We start from the raw sequence: 21,277 nt of genomic DNA, 5'->3' as shown, positions 1-21,277 counted from the left end.
ATCATACGTAAAATTAGATATAAACATTAAATCAAATTTTGGGACTTACCCTGATCGTGAATAACATCATCTGCTGTACTATACCAGAGATTGAGTTCAAAAGATCAAAGGTGACTTGAGCGTTGTAATCACGGGTTGTCTCATCAGAAATGAATGCAAAGCCCAGGGATGATACACGATTTGAATCACCATCTTCATGTATCCCACTAGGTTTAATTTGGTATTTTATGTGTAGTTTATCGATCATAACCGTGGGTGTGGATATGTCAGATAGAACATAGCAACGTTCAATATTAAAAGTTTCAAACCGAGGGCAGCCGGAGAGAAGCTTGTTCAACGTATTACCGCCAACAATGGAAATCGATTTAAGTTGGAGGGTCTTAAGACATGGGAAGAACAATCGAGTATCCGTCGGAATTTCGTCGATATTGATTCCACCAGACAATCTTAAACTTGTAAGTTTTCGACATGAAAAGAGAGTAGGAGATAAATTAACAAAATACCAGGTCTCGGCTAGGTGAATATTTGCATCTTGGAAGACTGGTATAGCAAAGAAGAATTTTTCGGATGATTGACAAGTTTTCATGGAACTTCAGGGCATTTTCAATGATTTTTTCAAAGCTACGTTTTGGATGATAAATGTTCGAAAAATCAAAACTGGGGACTGACCTCCATAAGAACCGATATCTCGAGGATAGAGAGTTTAATCTTATGGATTGATGAGATTCAAGAAAAGAAAAAATGTGGCATAGAAGCTCATCAGGAAAATCGCTCATCCTATCAACGGTTCTCTCTTCACCTTCAGCGGCTGCAGCCTCAGCTTTGGCCATTGTTGATGAAGGTTAGCTAGCTATGACCTAGAGAGGTAGGGTTAGATATATATATATATATATATCCTTGAGACGATTTTATTTGTATTAGTTTAGAATTAAAATTTTAAACAATATTTTAAAAAAAGTTCATCTTAAGCGTTCCACAAGGTTTAGGAGTCTTTGCCAATGATTTTTTTTAATATAATTATATAAAAACCTTTTCTACGTGGTTTTTTTATCCTTAATTAAAATAAATAAATTATATTAAAAGAAGACTCCTTAACCTTGTCGAATACTCCAACTTTCTCAATAATATTTTTTAAAAGTCTAAGTTCTAAACTAATACAGATATAATCTTCTCCACAGTATATATATATATATATATATATATATATATATATATATATATATATAATCTAACCACCTCTCTAAGTCATACCTAGCAACCTTCATCAACAATGGCCAATGCTGAGGCTGCCGCAAAAGTTGACAGGATGAGCGATTTGCCTGATGAGATTCTCTGCCACATTTTTTCTTTTCTTGAATCTCATCAATCCATAAGATTAAGCTCTCTATCCTCAAGATATCGGTACTTATGGAGGTCAGTCCCCACTTTTGATTTTTGGGACAATCATCATTCAAAACGTATCTTCGAAAAACTCATTGAAAATGGCTTGAAGTTTCATAAAAATTTGGCAACCATCCGGAAGTTTCGTCTTTGGTGTATCAGTCTTCCATGCAAGGAGTCTCTGATTTCTAAGTGTATCGATTCTGCTACAGCCGCAAGCTGTTCTAATCTTCAAGTGTTGGATATTTATCTAGGTGAGGGGTATCTTGTTGATTTATCTCCTATTATCTTTTCATGTAAAAAACTTACAAGTATAAGGTTGTCTGGTGGAATCTATATCAACGAAATTCCGACCGATACTCGAGTGTTCTTCCCATGTCTTAAGACCCTCCGACTTAAATCGATTTCCATTGTTGGCGGTAACACATTGAACAAGCTTCTCTCCGGCTGCCCTCGGTTTGAAACTTTTAACATTGAACGTTGCTATGTTCTATCTGGCATATACACACCCACGGTTATGATCAATAAACTACAAATAAAATACCAACTTAAACCTAGTGGGATACATGAAGATGGTGATTCAAACCGTGTATCATCCCTGGCTTCTGCAAGCATTATTGATCTTAAAACCCATGAACACAATTCTCAAGTCACCTTTGATCTTTTGAACTCAATCTCTGGTATAGTACAGCAGATGATGTTATTCACGAGTAGGGTAAGTCTCAAAAGTTGATTTAATGTTTATATCTAATTTTGCAGATTTTAATTTAATGTATGGTGTTGCAGAATGAAATTTACAACAGTAATTATGTGGATGGACCGGTATTTTGGCCAAATTTGAAGCATCTTGAGGTTAAAGCTAGTGATAATTTGTATGACCCTCGAGCTTTGTCTCTCTTATTGGCACATTCACCTAATTTGATCTCTTTGGTTCTCGAAAAGGTACGTCCATGGATATAGATTTTGGTGTTCTATATTTTAGGTTAAGTTCATACAATTGTATATGAATGTTAATATTATACGTAGATTTGACTCGAATTTGGTTTAACCTATGATACTTTTATATTGATCTAACTCATACTTTTACTACTTATTACAGGAATATCAATATTGCTATGATAATTTGCAGACAAATTTGTTACCAAACGTTTTATACAAGAAGCTTGACACAGTTAAAATCGGTGGATTTGATGGAAGAAGAGAGATGGGAGTTGTGAAATATTTCTTGAAGAATGCATTGGTATTGAAGAAGCTGATGATAGGACACTGTTACAACACTGGGGAAATAAATGAAGAAACAGAGGCAAGGATCTTGAAAGAACCAAGAGCTTCTGCTCAATGTAAAATTGAATTTTATCAATTTAGGATGTAAAATTGATTATATATATTAAAGCCCTTTTTCTTTTTCGCATTTTCTATGCATAGTTTCTAAATAAACTACTAGTACATAAAGAAAAATGAAGTTCAACCAAAGAACCTGTGACGCCTACAAGTAGAACAGTTGAATCATATGGTTGGCCAAAATGGGCATGATATTGCCCCAATGGCTTGGACTGGAAGGCGTTGTTCAAGGCTTTTTGACATAAACTGAGAGCATGTTTCGAGCAGCAGCGGTGGTTTCCCTCTCGCTCGAATGCGTTTTTCGAATTGCAGAGACGGTTCCGGATGAGAAGATTGGAAATAGTATCATCCAACTGATGAAGGAAATATATATAGTTCATGGTGGAATGTGATTTGTGGGCCATTAAAGCATTTTCATGGTGCAGACTCCGGAACTTCCTCTTCATATAAAGCAACATTATATTAATTAAAAACGACCACACCTTTGAATCTATAATATATTCTAACGGGACTAGATTGTCGGCTAACAAGTCCGTGCGGTCTAGGCGACCCCTGGTGTGCAGTGGCCTCGGTCCTAGGCAGTCCTTGACGTGCATAGGTCTTGCTTGCGGGCAGACTGGGGCGGGCGTCCTTAGCCTTGTGCGACGCGTCTGTCCCGCTCCTATGGGTGTCCTGGTGGGTGTTCGTCTCGGCCCCATGGTGGAGGCAGTCTGCCTTGTGCTGGTTGTAGCTCTATGGGTAATCTGGTGTGGGCCGATCTTGATCACAAGTTCGCGGCCCGTGACAATATACACACACTATTTGTTTACAACATTATTTTTGGACTCTATAATTTCTTCTTAAACAAAACTCTTCAAAAGTTCAAGAGATAAAAATTCGTTTATCGAGAGTCAAACATGAATCTATTATTTGAAAGGCAATTATCCTAACCGTTGGATTACAAACGTCAGATATACAACGAGCAATAAATTTTAGAAATAATAATAAATTCATTGTTGTAATATTGCACCTTGATTCACAAACGAATTGAGATTTGTTTTGAAGTTATGAATATAGCTAGCAAATGAATTTGACCTTGGGATGTATATCATCGATGGCCAACCCCATGCCCTGTCCGTTGGAGTATAGCATCAACTTTTCTTATGATCTTTCGGATAAAGTATAAACGGACTAAAGATATATAAATAAAGAAAAGTGACCTAAAAAATCTAATTATATTCATATTAGATGTTTAGACTCGGTCCGAATAACATAAAGTAAAAGAACAATCAATCAAAAGAAATCGATATTGTTTAACTCACATCAGAAAATAAAGCATTAATTATAATGTTGTTGCTTGCGGACGCCGCTCCAGGAATCTAGATGGCACACAAGTCATCATTAATGCCTTCAAATCACCAATTTTTCTTGTTGAAATCATAAAGCACGAAAACCACATTCACAAGGCCTAGATTAGTGTTTTGTCGTTTCGTTTCGTTTTTTTTTTCATTTTCATGTATGTCTTTTACTGCTGTAATATGGTCATGTTGTCGCCATTGATGAACGTTCACATAGTTGGCTTTTACACGCATTTTGTTCTTAGGTTTCTTGTTTTTTCTTGGAAAATGCAATGCCTTGCTTGCTTAATTTATCATTATAATAAAGATTATTTTGATTATCGTTTAAGCAAAATAATAATGGATTTAAGTACCGTGACCAAATTTTGTCAGGTGGGCTTTACTTTAAAATGTTGGGTCATTCAAATTAGTTTGGTAGGTGGTCCTGAACAAAGGGATATGCTCCATCTAATTAAATTACATAAATTAAAATTTGGCAATGAAAAGAAAGTGAAATGTTGAAATTGGATTTTCCCTCGCTCAAACGCATATTTATTTCCACTTTCCTATCTACGTTTAAAATTTAACCTCTCGTACGAATTAAACGACTTTGGTGATTAAAAGATGATTATTATTTTTAGAGATCTTGGATTCAAGCACGGCATTTATAAGAGTGTTTTGAATGTTTCTTATCACATGATTGAGGATATTTCTAACAAATACTGTATTGTAATTATCTCGGACTAATAAGAAAACTTAATCCCTCGAATTTTAATGTGACTTATTTTTTATTAGATTAGATAGCTGGCATTTAAAAAGACATTCACACACGTATCTAATATTACACTTGAAAAAAAAGTTGAATAAACAAATAAAAATGTTTAAACCTAAGGCTGGATAAATGATAAAAATAAAAACAAAAGATGACGTTAGGTATGATTTTATTAAAAAATATAGTTTGATGACTAAATCATAAACATGTAAATAAAAACAGTAGTAAGAACATAATTATGGAATTAGAAATAGGGTTGAATTTTGAACATGTAAAAAGTATAGGGATTGGAACTATAATAAAACCATGAATTATTCAATTTCCCTTCTTATTATTTTGCTTCCATCCCCCTTCTTATTATTTTGCTTCCATTCCCCAAACATGTCAAGGGAGAATTGGGTAAATGGCTAAAAGACATCATATTCAACAAAACAAAAGAACCACTAATTTGGTCTGATCCTAACCAGCTTCTTTGGTGTCTGGTCACACCTACATTAAATTTTTATAAACCCCACATTTTTCGTGTAATTTCAATTCTAACCCCTACTTTCTCATTTAATTCCAAATTTCAATCCCTATAGACACACTAAGTGGCAAACTCCATAAGGGTGGAAATGACATTTCATATCAAGATAAAAAGGCCAGAAAAGAAACCTTGTTTCCGGCCCCAAAGATCATAAGCCAATCGCAGCGTTAAATCGAGAAAAATAGGTCCTCCAATCATGTCTCGCCACCTCATCACCATGACTTCACCAGTGACGTCAATTATTTCCACGTTATCACGTACTCCACCTCATCCGCAAAAACACTCTTGTCCGTATTACGTGGCGATGTCGTGAAAACGGTAAGGGAACCGGGGGTTCGTTCGGGTACTACGGCGTACCACAGAGTAATCCAAGTCTTTATCCAATGATTCAGCGCCACGTAAGGTACTTCCTACGTGTCGAAACAAAAGTGGTTAGGATACTTTTCTCGGAAGACGAAGCGTGGGGCCGAAGAGGGTAGCACTGAAAGAGACACGTGGTAATACGACTGTCTGACACGTAAGCAGATACCTCGGTCGTAGAGAGAAAGGGCGCGTGATGTGAAAAACTCAACAATGCCAGCTGGCATTACTGGGTTGTCTGCTGGCCGGCCTTATCCTCTTGTTTTTTTATATTCCAATACTTTGTATAATATAAAGGAGGAAAGAAAAAAAGGGGTTGTTAATGCGGCTCTTTGAGATAAAGAGAGGACCAGAAACAAACCCTAAAAATTTTCATATTTGCATCGAAAGGGTCATTAAAAAACACCAACTTTGTGCTGGGAAGGGGTAAGTGTAGTTTCAAAGTTCAATTTACTACCATTGTTTTGGATTCATCTAGTTGAAAAAAAGTTCATCTTTTTAGTGTAATTTTGATTATGATATTAGTTTCGGTGTTCTTCTTGGATCTTATTTATTCATGGATTTATATGATTTATGTGATTCATGTAAAGATGACATCTTTGTTGATACTCAATGCAGATCATGTCAAATTAAAAGAGTGTTTTTGGAAGTTGAACAAAAAAAATCTCGAGGGGTCTTTGTTTTTATAGTTTTAGGATCTTTGTTGATTGATTCTTGTTGAGGTTAGTATCTAAAGAAGTCGGTAAAGATGATGTCGAGGTCGTATACCAATCTTTTAGATCTAGCGTCCGGTAATTTCCCGGTGATGGGTCAGCCTCGTGAAAAGAAGCGGCTGCCGCGTGTAATGACTGTTCCCGGGGTTATTTCGGAGCTCGATGATGATCATGCTAATAGTGTTACCTCAGATGCGCCGTCGTCGGCTATTCAAGATAGAATTATTATTGTAGCTAATCAACTCCCGGTTAAAGCTAAGCGGAGGCCCGATAATAAAGGGTGGAGTTTTAGTTGGGACGACGATTCTTTGTTGTTACAGTTGAAAGATGGTTTGCCAGAAGAAATGGAGGTTTTGTATGTTGGTTCTTTGAAGGTTGATGTCGACCCTATTGAACAAGATGATGTTTCACAGCTTTTGTTGGATAAATTCAAGTGTGTCCCGGCTTTTCTGCCGCCGGACATTTTGACAAAGTTCTATCATGGTTTCTGCAAGCAGCATTTGTGGCCGCTTTTCCATTACATGCTTCCTTTTTCTGCCAATCACGGAGGCAGGTTTGATAGATCTTTATGGGAGGCGTATGTTGCTGCGAACAAGATCTTCTCTCAAAGGGTGATCGAGGTTATAAACCCTGAAGATGATTATATTTGGATACATGACTATCATTTGATGGTACTGCCGACATTCTTGAGGAGAAGGTTTAATAGATTGAGAATGGGTTTTTTTCTACATATCCCGTTCCCTTCGTCCGAGATATATAGGACCTTACCTGTAAGGGAAGAGATATTGAAGGCACTATTGAATTCTGACCTCATTGGTTTTCATACTTTTGATTATGCTCGGCATTTTCTGTCTTGTTGTAGTCGAATGTTGGGTTTAGAGTATCAATCGAAGAGGGGTTACATCGGATTGGAGTACTATGGAAGGACGATTGGGATAAAGATCATGCCTGCTGGGATCCACATGGGGCAGATTAGGTCTGTATTGAGTCTTGCGGATAAGGAGTGGAGAGTAGCTGAGCTTAAACAACAGTTTGAAGGAAAGACCGTATTGCTCGGAGTTGATGACATGGACGTCTTTAAGGGTATCAACATGAAGCTGTTGGCAATGGAGCAGATGCTGAAACAGCATCCGAAGTGGCAGGGAAGAGCAGTTCTGGTACAGATTACAAACCCGGCTAGGGGTAGAGGGAAAGATCTTGAGGAGATACAGGCTGAAATACAGGAGAGCTGCAAGAGAATAAACGAGAATTTTGGTCAGCCTGGTTATGAACCGATTGTCTTAATTGATAGACCGGTATCCCTCTGTGAAAGGTTTGCGTATTACACTATAGCTGAGTGTGCTGTAGTCACTGCTGTGAGGGATGGAATGAATCTTACTCCTTATGAGTACATTGTGTGCCGGCAGGGAGTGTCTGAATCAGAATCTTCCTCAGAATCAAATGGACCTATGAAGAGCATGCTAGTTGTATCGGAGTTCATCGGCTGCTCTCCTTCGCTCAGTGGCGCAATTCGGGTAAATCCTTGGAACATTGAATCAACTGCAGAGGCAATGAACGAGGCAATCTCCATGGCTGACGGTGAGAAGCAGTTACGCCATGAGAAGCATTATAGGTATGTTAGCTCACATGATGTAGCATTCTGGTCACGAAGCTTCTTCCAAGATATGGAAAGGACATGTAAAGATCATTTCAGAAGACGTTGTTGGGGGATCGGTTTGAGCTTTGGATTCAGAGTGGTAGCCCTCGATCCCAACTTCAGAAAGTTGTCTATTGATCACACTGTATCTGTTTATCTAAGGTCCAAAAACAGGGCTATACTATTGGACTATGATGGAACGGTAATGCCCCAAACGTCACATAACAAGACACCAAGTGCAGAGGTTATCTCTATCGTAAATTCGCTTTCTAATGATACCAAGAATACAGTCTTTGTTGTAAGTGGAAGAGGAAGAGAAAGTTTAAGCAAGTGGTTTTCTCCATGTAAGAAACTGGGAATTGCAGCTGAACATGGTTATTTCATGAGGTATGCTGTTTTTCTTTTTTTCTTTTCGCATTTGATTCCGTTTAGTGCTTCTTCAATATGTGGACTTACTTTGAAGTTGTTGATATTTCAGGTGGTCTGCTAATGACGAGTGGGAAATTTGTGGACAGAACAGTGAATTCGGGTGGAAGCAAATAGCCGAGCCTGTTATGAAATTGTATACAGAGGCCACTGATGGCTCGAATATTGAAACCAAGGAGAGTGCCTTGGTCTGGCATCATCGAGACGCCGACCTGGGTTTCGGATCTAGCCAGGCGAAGGAGATGTTAGACCATCTCGAGAGTGTGTTAGCAAATGAACCTGTGTCTGTTAAAAGTGGCCAGTATATTGTTGAAGTGAAACCACAGGTATTTTACCTCGGCTTGATTTTCTAGTTTCGAATTGTTGCAAACTGATTGAATCCATTTCTTGTTCTAATGATCATGAATACGTTAGTAGGTGATCTAATGACATTATCATTGTTGTTTATACTAATGCATGATATTGAAACAACCGTTTACTGTTTCTTTAGGGAGTCAGTAAAGGTGTGGTCGCCGAGAAGATCTTCACAGCCATGACCGAGAAGGGAAAGCAGGCTGATTTTGTTCTCTGCATAGGCGACGACAGATCCGATGAGGAGATGTTTGAGATTATCAGTGGTGCAATTTCCAGCGGTGTTCTCTCCTCAAACACATCTGTTTTTGCCTGCACGGTTGGCCAGAAGCCTAGCAAAGCCAAGTATTATTTGGACGACCCGGCGGAGGTCATAAACATGCTAAAAGCTTTGGCAGAAGCTTCAGACCCCGATTCCTTATCAGATACTGGATCAGAAAGCTCCATTTGAAACATACTCCACTTTAACATTGAACTTGGGGCCTGTTATCCGTTTTGGCCAGTCAGGAAGAATGTCATGGTTGACCTATCGATGTGTGACCTGCTGACATCCAGACATGGATGAGGAAGAAAGCCATTGCCATGGTTTGATTCATAGAGACACGACAGGAAACTGAAAGAAAAAACCACGGAAAAACTCCTTACAATCACATGCATGTGCTTTGGAGTCTCCTTTGTGCAGTGACTAACATGAGGGTAACATAAAGGATGTGTGTATTGAATTGCAGTACAGCCTGATTAGTATAGTATATCATTGATTTCACCCAAAAAAATATATAAATTGTTCTTTCTGGTATAGCAGGTTTCCCTCAGCTGGTTGAAAAGGTCATCCTGTTGAATGAACATATCCAAATGTCAAATTTATATATTTGAGTGCCTTTCTTTTCTATTGGATCCATCTGCTTCATTGAATATGTAAACTTTTTACACTGGTTTTTCTACCATCTAGTTCTCAAGTCTTTAACTTCAAAAGTGGATGTATGTGAATTATATTCACACATGCATGCATAAATGTATATATACATGCATGTACATGTCTGTATGAATTATGCACGTATGCATGCATCATGGAAAAGGCAAACTTGAGTTGAAAATTATTTATCCCAATGCAACTTGCAAATATTGTCTTTGATTTCTTTTCGACAAGTTAACATTTACAAAAACAGTATTCCACAACTACTACTACTATATTCTTTTTCCTCCTATATAAATATATTATAAACCTAATCTAAAAATACCAAGAAAAAAAGACCACTGTCCTTTCCTCCTTAAGGCCAAAACCTAGCTGCTGCTCCACTATCTCCTCGGGCCATGAGTCCACATGCTGTTGCCGCTGCTCACAGACCAAAGTTCAAGTGCCACTTCATGCTCCGCTTTGTCTGTCTCCGTATCATGGAAGATAATTGCAGTTCTCGAGTGGAAACTGAAGTTAAACCCACTTGACAACAGCACTTACCTCCCTACGGGCGGCGCTTGTACCAGTCCGAGCGTGGATGACATTATCTCTACATGTTCCATTTAATGGCGAAGTTACTATGCTTTTAAACTCACCGAAGTAATCACCGGAGATAAGTAAACTTGGCTTTGGATCACAGTTTTACCGATCTTGAACCCCGGAACCACCGTGAAACAAACTCTAAAATCAACGTTTTCGTTGCTGATAATTTCGTCGCAATAGAGTGATTCTTCACTGACATATTCCATATAAACGTCGGAGAATCTACAATCCTTCTTCACCTGAAAGACTGAAACTTGTTCACTCATCGTAAACCCCAAGCAACGCAATAGCCAAAATCTTCTTCCCATCTCTGCATAAACTGGGAAAAAAAGCCGTATCTGGAAACCCACCATTGATAACAAGCTTCCTCTGGTTCAAGTTCCCAAAAAATGAACATTCCATTCTTCCAAGTTTTATTATCTTTATAATTTTTTATGTATTTAGATTTATTTAAATTTGTACAGAGGTATCTGAGAATGACAAAATATATGATGTGCTTACGCAAAAACAAAGAGTCCCCAACATTTTGGAATGGGACGTCGCTGTTACGCAGGAATTGTGTTCGCTTCAAGCCAAAGAACAATGTACTCTGTCCGTCTCTGAATTAATACTGCTCTGCAAAATCCACCCAATATTTCAATGACGATAACGTCGGCATTTCTTTCTTGACATTTATATTTTGATTATTTATATTTTAAAAATTATATTTAATATTTATGTTTTGTTTTTATTTTGATATTACATCGTTAATTTTAATAATTTATTAAATTATTTTGAATAAAAATTAATTTGACAGTATGTGTAATTATTGGAGATTAAAACTCATATCATGTCACATCACTATTTTCATTTAGCAAATGATTAAATTCGACAGCAAAGTATCGAAATAAAAATAAAAACGTGAACTTATCAAGTGACTTTAGTAGTAAAAATGAATATTATTATTTATCCCTGAAGGTCTTGAGTTCAAACAACTCTATTTGCAAGATGTGTACGTTGTCAATTGGTTAAGAAAGTTCTGAACATATATTAACTTGAAATCGCATTAGATTATTAAAAAAAACGTAACATTAATTATAATTTCAATTTTAGCTCTCCTAAAATTTAATAATTTAATTTATTTTAAAATAAAATGTATAGCTTTAGCCTCCGAACCAAGGACCCAGTTGATGAGATAATGATACTTTAGGGACTCAATTAACACATTTAAAATCTAGGATCAAATCTAAAACCTGAGTGTTTGAGGACTTATGATGAAATTAACCCTTAAATCTGCACAAAAAATGAGTTTACAAGCTGAAAACAAACGGACAAAACCGCCTCATTGGTACCATGTCCTGTTTCAAGAGATGTCTCTCTGTTACTATCGTTAACAGATCTAATCTAAGCTAAAGAAATAATTTTTACACAAACACTTGAAAAAGATCACCCCTCCTTTTGGTTTCAATTAAAGTACTCTCTCTGTCTCGAGGGAAAACAAAAATAAATGAGACTCAGTTTCTGTCTCTTGTAAGATAGAGCCAGGGGCCAGCTTTGTGGAACAACATGTGAAGTGCGGTGACGAAACAGTAAGAGAGATCTATTGGTTCTTAATGAAGGCAACGGTTTGTTTTTGCTTTTTGGGATTTATCAGGTTAATGCAGTTGAAAATAACCTCTTTCTTTCTTTCTTTCTTTCATCTTCTTCCTCCCTTTAACTTTTTTTGGACGTTGAAAACCATGGATTTTTAGCCTCCGGCTCTCTCCTTTCTTCCCTCTCTAGTGTCCATTTCTTTCAAAAAAGGCTACAACTTTGAGGAATCTAAAGCTATGAAATTTGAACTATTGAGTTTGCTTTTGTCCTTTCTGTTTGTTTGATTCCATGATTTGATTTTTGCATGTTTGAAAAGTTGTTTGTTCTGTGCCTTCAACCTCTGGGTTTTCAAGCTTGAATTCTTGGATTTCTTGGGTATTTATGTTGCTTACCTCAGTTTGATGCTTGTAGGCCTATGTCGTTGAATACACGATGGCTAGCTTAGAGGGTTTGCTGTGCCTTGAAAATGAATGCTTTGTTTTCGAGGAAAAGACTGACAGAGCTTCAAGTTCGGTTTTCAAGACAGTTTTGCGGAATAATCGATGGGAATAGCCATAATCAATGAGAGTGATGAAAATGCGATCTGTTTTTAGTATGCATGTTTAGGCTAAATGAGATTCTGCAGTGGAACAAATTAATGCTTTGATCATGACCAGGGGTGTTGGAGATAGGGTACTCAAGGATGCGAACGGTAAGGTTAGCGATCATCTTCGAAACCACATTCACTTGACTAATTGTATCCACTTGAAGAACCATATGCATAAGAACAGCCCTATGTTGGCTGACCGGTCGTTTATGAGGGACCTTATTGTCCTTCAACGGTCACGCTCCCTCAGGGACCCTTCTGCTAGTCCTCCCTCTTGGCATTCGCCGTCTGTTGTTGATTTGCTTTACAAGAAGGGTCGTAAGGATACTTGCCCGGGAGGGGAGAAGATCTTTGGGCGTCGAGGAGAAGACAGATGGAAGGAGGCTGTCGGTAAGCTCGCCACCTTTAGATGATTTTGCAGCTTCAAGAGTTGCAATGGTTGAAGCTAGTGGGGTCAACAAAGGAGTGCCTGCGACTAGTGATCGTAGTAATAAGAGTGGAGCTAGAGATGGTAGAAGAATTAGGAGAGAAGAATCTGGTAGGAGAAGTAATAGGGCTGATCTTATTGGTGAAACCAAGGAGCCTGTAATGGAACAAGATGGTAGTAGTTTGCCTCCTGATGCAATCTCCGGTAATTCCGGACTGAAAAATAGAAAGAGTAGAAAATTAAAGGGGGAGCAAGCACAAGGTATTCAGGTCAGAACTTTGTCTGAGCAATTGAATGACCTCCCCCTAGACAATGATGATGTAGCATCTTCAAATGCTAACCTTTTTGGAAGGCATATTCGACCAGGGAAAACTCGTGTGGAACCTGAAGTCGCCATCCGTGGTCATTCCAGTGGACTAAACAGGGGGAGAAGGCGCAAGTTTCAAGGAACGAGAAGAGCTCAGGCTGCTCCTTCCTCTAGAGAGGTTGGAGGTCAAAATGAGTTGTCAGTGGCTTCTAATTCATTTGCTCATGATTTTTTGCATCAATAGTGTGGTACGGAAGATGAAGAAGATGAATATGAACGAAATGTCACTAGGGCTCCTAGAAATGGGTGTGGGATCCCTTTTAATTGGTCAAGAATTCACAACCGGGGTAAAACTTTCCTTGACATAGCAGGGAGGAGCTTTTCTTGTGGTCTATCGGATTCTAGATTAAGGAAAGGTCGAGCAGGTTCCCATGGAAGAAATGCTCTTGATATGCCTGTGGAATCTGATCCATCAAGCTCATCTGCAAAATCTGAGGCGGAGGCGCTGCCTCTTCTAATCGAGGCATCTGGATCTCTGGACAGCGCTGAGAATCCTCGTTGGGTAAATGACTATTCAGGGGAGCTATGTATATTTTCTGATAATTTATTGAAGCACAATGTTGATTCCGACCTTGCTTCCGAAGCTAGATTCGGTGAACAATGCAGACCAGGCAGGAACCTCCGTGACAAGCACCAAAACATAACACAAAAATACATGCCTAGAACTTTTAAAGACCTTGTTGGACAAAACTTGGTATCACAAGCCCTTTCTAATGCTGTTATGAAAAGGAAGATTGGGTTCCTTTATGTCTTTTATGGACCTCATGGAACGGGGAAAACTTCATGTGCTCGGATATTTGCCAGAGCTATGAACTGTCAATCACTTGAAGAACCTAAACCGTGTGGCTTTTGCGATTCTTGTATTTCACATGATATAGGTAAGAGTCGAAATATTTGGGAAGTTGGTCCTGTAAGTAATTTCGACTTCGACAGTATCATGGACCTACTGGATAATATGATCGTCTCTCAGCTACCTTCTCAGTACAGGGGTTTTATATTTGATGATTGTGATACTTTGTCCCCTGATTGTTGGAGTGCCATATCAAAGGTCATTGATCGAGTGCCCAAGCGTGTGGTTTTTATTCTTGTCAGTTCATGTCTTGATATTTTGCCTCATATAATCGTGTCCAGGTGCTCGAAATTTTTCTTCCCCAAACGGAAGAATGCAGATATCATTAATACTTTGCAGTGGATTGCATCCAGAGAAGATATCGAAATTGATAAAGGCGCGCTTAAACTGATTGTCTCTCGATCTGATGGATCACTGAGGGATACAGAGACGACACTCGAGCAGCTCAGTTTGCTCGGGCAAAAAATCTCGGTTCTTCTGATTCAGGAACTGGTGAGTTTTATAACCTATAGTATAATAACTCATAACACCATGCACGCACTAGTATTTCTATAACCTATAGTAATATTTTGGGTCTGATTCACAGGTTGGGCTTATCTCTGATGAAAAGCTGGTCGATCTTCTCGATCTTGCATTGTCCGCGGACACCGTAAACACTGTAAAGAGTTTGAGGGTGATAATGGAAACTGGTGTGGTGCCTTTAGCTTTGATGTCACACCTTGCTACAGTGATTACTGACATTCTTGCTGGCAGTTATGATTTCATTAAAGAAAGGCATAGGAGGAAATTCTTTCGGCAACGGCCATGTGAGTCTAAAAGGAAAAATTAATCTTCTGCCTTTTAATTCTAAATAATTCATTTCCTCTTGAACTTTGGTAGTAGTTGTATATATGCTCCCATTGAAGTTTCATATTTGTGAATCTTACTCGGTGTATGCTATCCAGTGTCCAAAGAAGATATGGAGAAACTACGCCAAGCTTTGAAAAGATTATCCGAGGAAGAAAAACAACTGAGGATGTCAAGTGACAAACTAACATGGCTAACTGCTGCTTTGCTTCAGCTTGCTCCTGATCAGCAGTATATATTCCCTATGTCTTCCGCCGGCACTAGTTCTCATCATAGCCCATTGCCTCAAAGCAACACGGATAGAAGAGATGAGTTCCGTAATGGCTCTCGAGGCTTGCTGAAAAATTCTTGGTTGTAAAATCTCCATGCTGGAAGTTTAGGGGATTTCGAAACGGGTATAACTAATGGTGTACACTATGATAAGAAGAGACATTGTGTACCCGGGAAGCAGAATTTGGTCAAAAACTGTAAGGGACTTGAAGAAATTTGGTTGCAGGTGCTCGAGAAGATTCAATTTAGTTGTCTGCAAGAGTTCTTATATCAAGAAGGAAAGCTGCTCTCTGTCAGTTTTGGTGCAGGTATATCCTACTGTGCATCATGCTCATCTTTGCATGCCTTGATCATACAGCTACAACATACTTTTAGATGAGAATCGTTGCCAGTTACTTTTCTAAATTACTATGTTGAAGAAACTTTAGCAAACCTGAAGCCGTAACACAGATTTTAGTGATTTATGAAGTTTATTGAAGTTTATGGTCGAGCTAGAATAAGATGTTCCAAAAGTTTATTTCAATTGTTCTTTCCCATCTAGATTGTAGCTTCATGCTCCACATCCACATATACATAATAATTACTCAAAAATTCATTCTTTCCCCCCCTTTATTTACAAGAACGAAATGGTATGATAATTTTACTTGAAATGATGGTTGCTTGACTGATGCTTTGTATATATGTTTATATATTTTTTCTTTTGTTAGTTGATCGTTACCAGAATTTGAACCTTTGTCGTCGGAACTAAGAGTCTAACTCTCTACGGGTGGTGTATTTCTTCTCCTTTTAATCGAGTGTTCTTTTCCTTCAGCTCCAACTGTACAGTTGATGTTCAGTTCACGTATGACAAAATCTAAGGCGGAGAAATTTATGGGGCATATTTTACAAGCATTCGAGTCTGTTCTAGGTTCGTCTGTGACAATTGAAATTAGATGTGAAGTGAAGAAAGATGGTGGAGCTGTCTTTCACGGGCTTCTTTGCTTACCAGCTTCCGAGGGTGGTCCATCTCAGGTGGTCATGGATCCAGAGTCCAATTCTGGAAATAGGATGCATATGGCCGGGGTTGGCTCACAACCTTGCATGGCGAATCTCTTGATGCTGGGGGTGAAATTGTTGAAATACCAGCTTCTCCAATACAAGCCAAGGATAACAAACACACTGATAGCTTAGAATCCAACAGAAGAAGTTTAACGCTGACCGATGCTACGGCTTATAGGAAACCAACGTTGGCATCTACCTCAAGAAGACAGAAACCCGGGGAACTAAGTCATAGTCGGAGCATTGTTAGGAGCAAGGTGTCCCTCGCACATGTAATTCAACAGGCAGAAGGATGCACACAACGGAACGGGTGGTCAAAGCACAAAGCAGTTTCCATCGCTGAAAAACTCAAACAGGAGAACCTGTATGTGTACATCTGGTGCAATTATGATTTCTCCAATTATGTCAGCTTTTTATTTTTTGTGGTGGAGTTGCCGTGAAGCACAAATCCGTTGTTTTATCATCTTCAACTAAGAATTAACTTCGTATCTGTACATTTCAGGAGATTGGAACCTAGGTAGAAAAGCTTGCTTTGCTGGAAAGCATCAAGAGTAACTCGTCGGAAGGTAATTTGTTTAACCTACTTAATCTAGCATCATCCCAATGAAAAATGCGTGATCGTTAGTCTGCTTACGTCCCACAGCTCTCGCACTTGAAAATTCGGACACAAAGATCGCATTCATTATTGAAGATCATCTCATGCGGAAAATGTCATTCGTCTACATCTCCTAGGTAGAGGTAGACAAACGAAAATTCCGGATGCCTTTGAAGATTTGGTGCATGAGTTGATTGAATTCATAGTTACAGTTGTAATTAGCTATTTTCTTGCCAGTTCACAAGGTAAGTTCAAATCTGTCAAATTCTTTTCTCCTTAGAATAAATTACAAGTTCTTTCCAATGAGGAAAATGTAGGCAGGCAACTAGATTAGTGCAAAACCATACTTTTAGTTTATGCAATCATTAATGCTATTAGGCTTTCTTCCACTTTCATCCCGAACCGGATCTGGAATACATCTCGACAACTCACCGGAATAAACCCGGACCGAAGCCGCAGATGGTAAGATTTGAACCCGGACTCTCCAAGTTGTGTTCTTGACATCCAAAGTGTGATCCTGGTTTTATAGAAAGTAGCACACTTTAATCTTCAAACTCTGCCACTACACTAGCAAGGAGGAGCAGTTATCAAGGTTATTTGTTCCAAAAATGGTATAATTTCCATTTAGTCCCTTCAAAAATCGTGTAATTTTAATTTAATACAAGTGGAATTTTAATTTGTAATTTGATTCAATATAAAAAATCTCGAAATTATTTTTTTCACCTAACCAAACAAAACTTAAATGTCGCTCGCGTTGAACGATTTTTCCATCATTCAAGTTCATAGTTCACACGTAACAAATTAAATAATATAATATTATTTTATAAATAATATAAAATTAATGTCAATTATAATTTGGACATATTGTTTTAATGGAAAACGTTATACACTAACAATTTTTTAACATTAAATATATTTATCAAAATCATGTGACGATCTGTGGGCTCTAATTGAGATATTTTGGTCCAAATATTGATATTGTTCTTTTTTTATATAACAATGTATAAATAAACAAATTAATGGTCAAGATATATTTAAATTTAGAATATTTTTATTTTTTGTGCAAATATTTCTTTAACTTTCAATAGAGTGAGTTGACCAAGCTCAAAACACGTGGCCTAATCGTAGCCGACAACAATAATTTGACGAAGATGAAGGAGACACGTGTCCTTCCGACGTGTGGAGAACGATGTGACGTGGAGGCGTGTGATTCGACCGACGAGAGGATTGAGCCAGTTGTGTCCATAGAGTAACACGTGGCAAATCTCCAATGTCTAAACACAGTTTTTGTCAGATTTTAAGACATTTTCTGCCCTTCTTTAATCTGTTTGTTTTGGTTGGCTTTCCGTATGTTTTGAGTGTTGGACTGGCTCCAGATCAACTGATAATTTTGTGGGAATGGGTAAAACAAATATTAATCCCTGAATTTAGTAATTTTTTAAATTTTAATCCCTGGATGTGTCTCACTATCAAAAAAATTATAGTGAGGAAGTGACAGGATGAGAGAACTTGTATCCTAAATTTAAATTCAATAAAATTAATATTATTAAAATTAAATTAAATAAAAATCTGTCAAATCTGAATTGATATCCATCTCTATCTCATATACTAATCAGACAAAGTGACATAATCACTCTTGAAAATCCCCAAAAAAGGGGCCGTCCTTTACAGGTTAACAATATCTGGTTTTACAAACAAACCAGAAAAGGATAGAGTTAACCAAAGCTGGATGCATTTAGATATCCATTTCTGTTTGGTATGAACATATAAATATTGATTATCATCGGTCAAAGCCACACACCATTTGTTTTTCACAGCAACTCCATGGAAATTCTTACACTAGCTAGGAAAGCAAGATCAACAAAAGTTTTTCTTTTTGCTAAACGCGGATTCCACTCTTGGAAAAGAATCCCCATTTTTATCTTCCCATCTCACTTGTATAAAAAAGCTATCTTTTTGTGTGTGAAAAACCAATCTTTGCTGTCATCTATATTCGAAGAATCCTTTGAAGATTAAGCCAACGATCCAAGGACTATAGCATAACGCTGAGATTCTTGGGTACTCTTTATTTTTCCATTTCCTTTGTTTGTTGCAGATCTAATTCTGTGTTATAGCTATAGCCAACAGTTGGTTTTAGAAATTCATCTTTGGGGTTATCGACAATGGCATCAGCTGCTATTTTCTCTTCTCTAAGGAGGCGAAGGTCGCCGTCTCTAGAGGCTTTCTTGGCCCCCGTTGACTTAACCGGAGTATCCCTCGTTCGAACCCTTGCAAATCTCTCCTCCGAGCTTGTTTCTTGCTTTTCCAACAATGTTTTCTTCTTTCAACGAAGAAATTCTCGATCCTTGATTCGAAAGGTTGAAGTTGTTGTTCTTCTTTTGGAGTATTTGAGGGATTCGAGTTCAGGGTCCATGTCGAACCGGCCTTCGACAGCCGTATTGTGCTTCAAGGAGCTCTATTTGTTGCTGTATAGGTCCAAGATACTGCTTGATTATTGCTCTCAATCCAGTAAGTTATGGCTTCTGTTTCAAAACCACTCGATTTCAGGTCATTTCCATGATTTGAACCGAGAAATTTCGACCCTTTTGGATGTTTTTCCAATAAATGAAGTTAATTTGAGTGATGATGTTAGGGAACAAGTTGAGCTATTGCAGAAACAGGCTAGGAAAGCAAAACTGATTGTTGATAAAAGTGATGAGAATTTAAGGCTTAGATTCTTTTCATTTCTTGATGAATTTGAGCATGGGAGGGTACCGAATCATGTTGAATTGAGGCTGTTCTTTGTGGAGAGATTGGGGATTAAGGATGCCAAAAGTTGCAGGTCTGAAATTGAGTTTTTGGAGGAGCAGATTGTTAATCACGGGGGAGATATCGAACCTACGGTTTCTGTGCTTAATGGATTTGTTGCAATAACCAGATATTGTAGGTTTTTGTTATTCGGTTTCGAGGAAGATGAGTTGCAGTTCTCTTTGGGGAATAGGAAGAAACCGAGAAAAGGCTTGATTACTCGGGTGATTGCCGATACGTTTTCAACTGTTCCGAAAGACTTTTGTTGCCCAATATCGTTGGGCTTGATGAGAGACCCAGTGATAATTTCGACAGGGCAGACTTATGATCGGATTTCAATAGGTCGGTGGATGGTGGAAGGGCATTGTACTTGTCCGAAAACGGGGCAAATGCTCGTCCATAATCGCCTTGTTCCTAATCGGGCTTTGAGGAATTTGATCACGCAGTGGTGTACTGCTCATGGTCTTCCGTACGATCCTCCGGAAATCACAGATGCATCTGCTGAATCTTTTGCTGCAGCTTTGCCAATCAAAGCAGCAACTGAAGCCAATAGAGCAACAGCAACACTTCTTATTCAGCAACTAGCTAATGGATCTCAGGGAGCTCAGACTGTAGCTGCTCGTGAAATTCGCTTGCTGGCTAAAACAGGAAAGGAGATTCGCGCTTTTATTGCAGAGGCTGGGGCGATAACGCACTTACAAAAGTTGTTGTCGTCCTCGAACCCTATTGCTCAAGTGAATTCTGTTACTGCATTGCTGAACTTATCCATTTATGAGAAGAACAAAAGTCGAATTATGGATGAGGATGGTTGTCTAGGATCGATTGTTGAAGTCTTGAGGCTCGGGCTCACAACGGAGGCCAGGCAAAACGCTGCTGCAACATTGTTCAGCCTCTCTGCAGTTCACAACTATAAGAAGAAAATAGCGGATCAGGGAGGAGCAGTCGAAGCCTTAGCAGAGTTGTTGAGAGTGGGGACACCCAGAGGGAGGAAGGATGCAGTGACCGCTTTATTTAATCTGGCGACTCTCACAGACAATTGTGAGAGCATGATAGAGGCTGGAGCAATTACAGCACTCGTCAGAGCTTTACAAAATGAAGGGGTGGCGGAGGAAGCAGCAGGTGCATTGGCCTTCATTGTCGGGCAGCCAATCGGAGCCGAAGCTGTGGGGAAGGAAGAAACTGCAGTGGCAGGGTTAATAGAAATGATGCGATGCGGAACACCAAGAGGAAAAGAGAACGCTGTTGCAGCATTGCTCGAGTTTTGCCGCACCGGTGGGGCCACCACAACTAAAAGAGTGCTCAAAGCCCCAGCGTTGGCTGGTTTACTTCAGGCGCTATTGTTTACCGGTACAAAGCGAGCAAGAAGAAAGGCTGCATCACTTGCTAGAGTGTTCCAGAGGTACGAGTATGCATCTTTACATTTCGGAGGATTGGGTGTCGGATATGCATTTGCAGACAACTCAAATACGAACAATTCAAGTTTACCGGGCGATGTGTCAGTCCCTATGTCGATTTCGGTATTGTAACAACTCATTAGTTCCCATTTTTGTTGGCAAATACATTTCACAGATTCATTCATTTAAATTCCAGATATTGAAGAAGAAGAAAAGTTTACAGAAA

The 21,277-nt window shown here is 38.7% G+C and overlaps 5 protein-coding genes and 1 pseudogene across 5 annotated transcripts in view; 5 read left to right on the top strand and 1 right to left on the bottom strand.

The window, feature by feature from the left end:
• The window catches only part of LOC120205867 (FBD-associated F-box protein At4g10400-like), a 1,155-nt gene extending 325 nt beyond the window's left edge, over positions 1–830 (bottom strand). Inside the window, exons 1-2 of the mRNA XM_039205645.1 lie at positions 800–830; positions 50–540 (exon numbers count right to left, since the gene is read on the bottom strand). Of these exons, the coding sequence (XP_039061576.1) occupies positions 50–540; positions 800–830 (522 nt within the window). The remainder of the gene's footprint in view (positions 1–49; positions 541–799) is intronic.
• The window catches only part of LOC120206011 (probable alpha,alpha-trehalose-phosphate synthase [UDP-forming] 7), a 20,555-nt gene extending 10,847 nt beyond the window's left edge, over positions 1–9,708 (top strand). The window contains exons 2-5 of the mRNA XM_039205759.1: positions 5,808–5,810; positions 6,391–8,431; positions 8,523–8,796; positions 8,961–9,708. Coding sequence (XP_039061690.1) covers positions 6,444–8,431; positions 8,523–8,796; positions 8,961–9,272 — 2,574 coding nt within the window. The 5' untranslated portion in view covers positions 5,808–5,810; positions 6,391–6,443 and the 3' untranslated portion in view covers positions 9,273–9,708. The remainder of the gene's footprint in view (positions 1–5,807; positions 5,811–6,390; positions 8,432–8,522; positions 8,797–8,960) is intronic.
• The window catches only part of LOC120206016 (probable WRKY transcription factor 65), a 21,115-nt gene extending 7,395 nt beyond the window's left edge, over positions 1–13,720 (top strand). The window contains exon 6 of the mRNA XM_039205763.1: positions 13,708–13,720. The gene's annotated coding sequence lies outside the window, so the exon portion shown is untranslated. The remainder of the gene's footprint in view (positions 1–13,707) is intronic.
• Positions 1,271–3,849, top strand: LOC120205865 (FBD-associated F-box protein At4g10400-like). The gene is made up of 6 exons (XM_039205644.1): positions 1,271–2,095; positions 2,167–2,322; positions 2,480–2,720; positions 2,989–3,109; positions 3,237–3,459; positions 3,778–3,849. The coding sequence occupies exons 1-6, from the start codon at positions 1,271–1,273 to the stop codon at positions 3,847–3,849; spliced, it is 1,638 nt and encodes a 545-aa protein (XP_039061575.1).
• On the top strand, positions 12,344–17,187 carry LOC120206018 (annotated as a pseudogene).
• LOC120206012 (U-box domain-containing protein 17-like) lies at positions 13,946–21,277 on the top strand. Its single transcript, XM_039205760.1, has 2 exons — positions 13,946–13,950; positions 18,998–21,277. Exon 2 carries the CDS (start codon positions 19,033–19,035, stop codon positions 21,181–21,183), a length of 2,151 nt encoding a protein of 716 aa, XP_039061691.1. The 5' UTR covers positions 13,946–13,950; positions 18,998–19,032; the 3' UTR covers positions 21,184–21,277.

This window comes from Hibiscus syriacus, unplaced genomic scaffold (genome assembly GCF_006381635.1).
Source record: "Hibiscus syriacus cultivar Baekdansim isolate YM2019G1 unplaced genomic scaffold, ASM638163v2 tig00013285_pilon, whole genome shotgun sequence".
Taxonomy (NCBI): Eukaryota; Viridiplantae; Streptophyta; class Magnoliopsida; order Malvales; family Malvaceae; genus Hibiscus; species Hibiscus syriacus.
The sequence above is the reverse complement of the archived record's forward strand: the minus strand, read 5'-3'. Positions and strand labels throughout refer to the sequence as shown.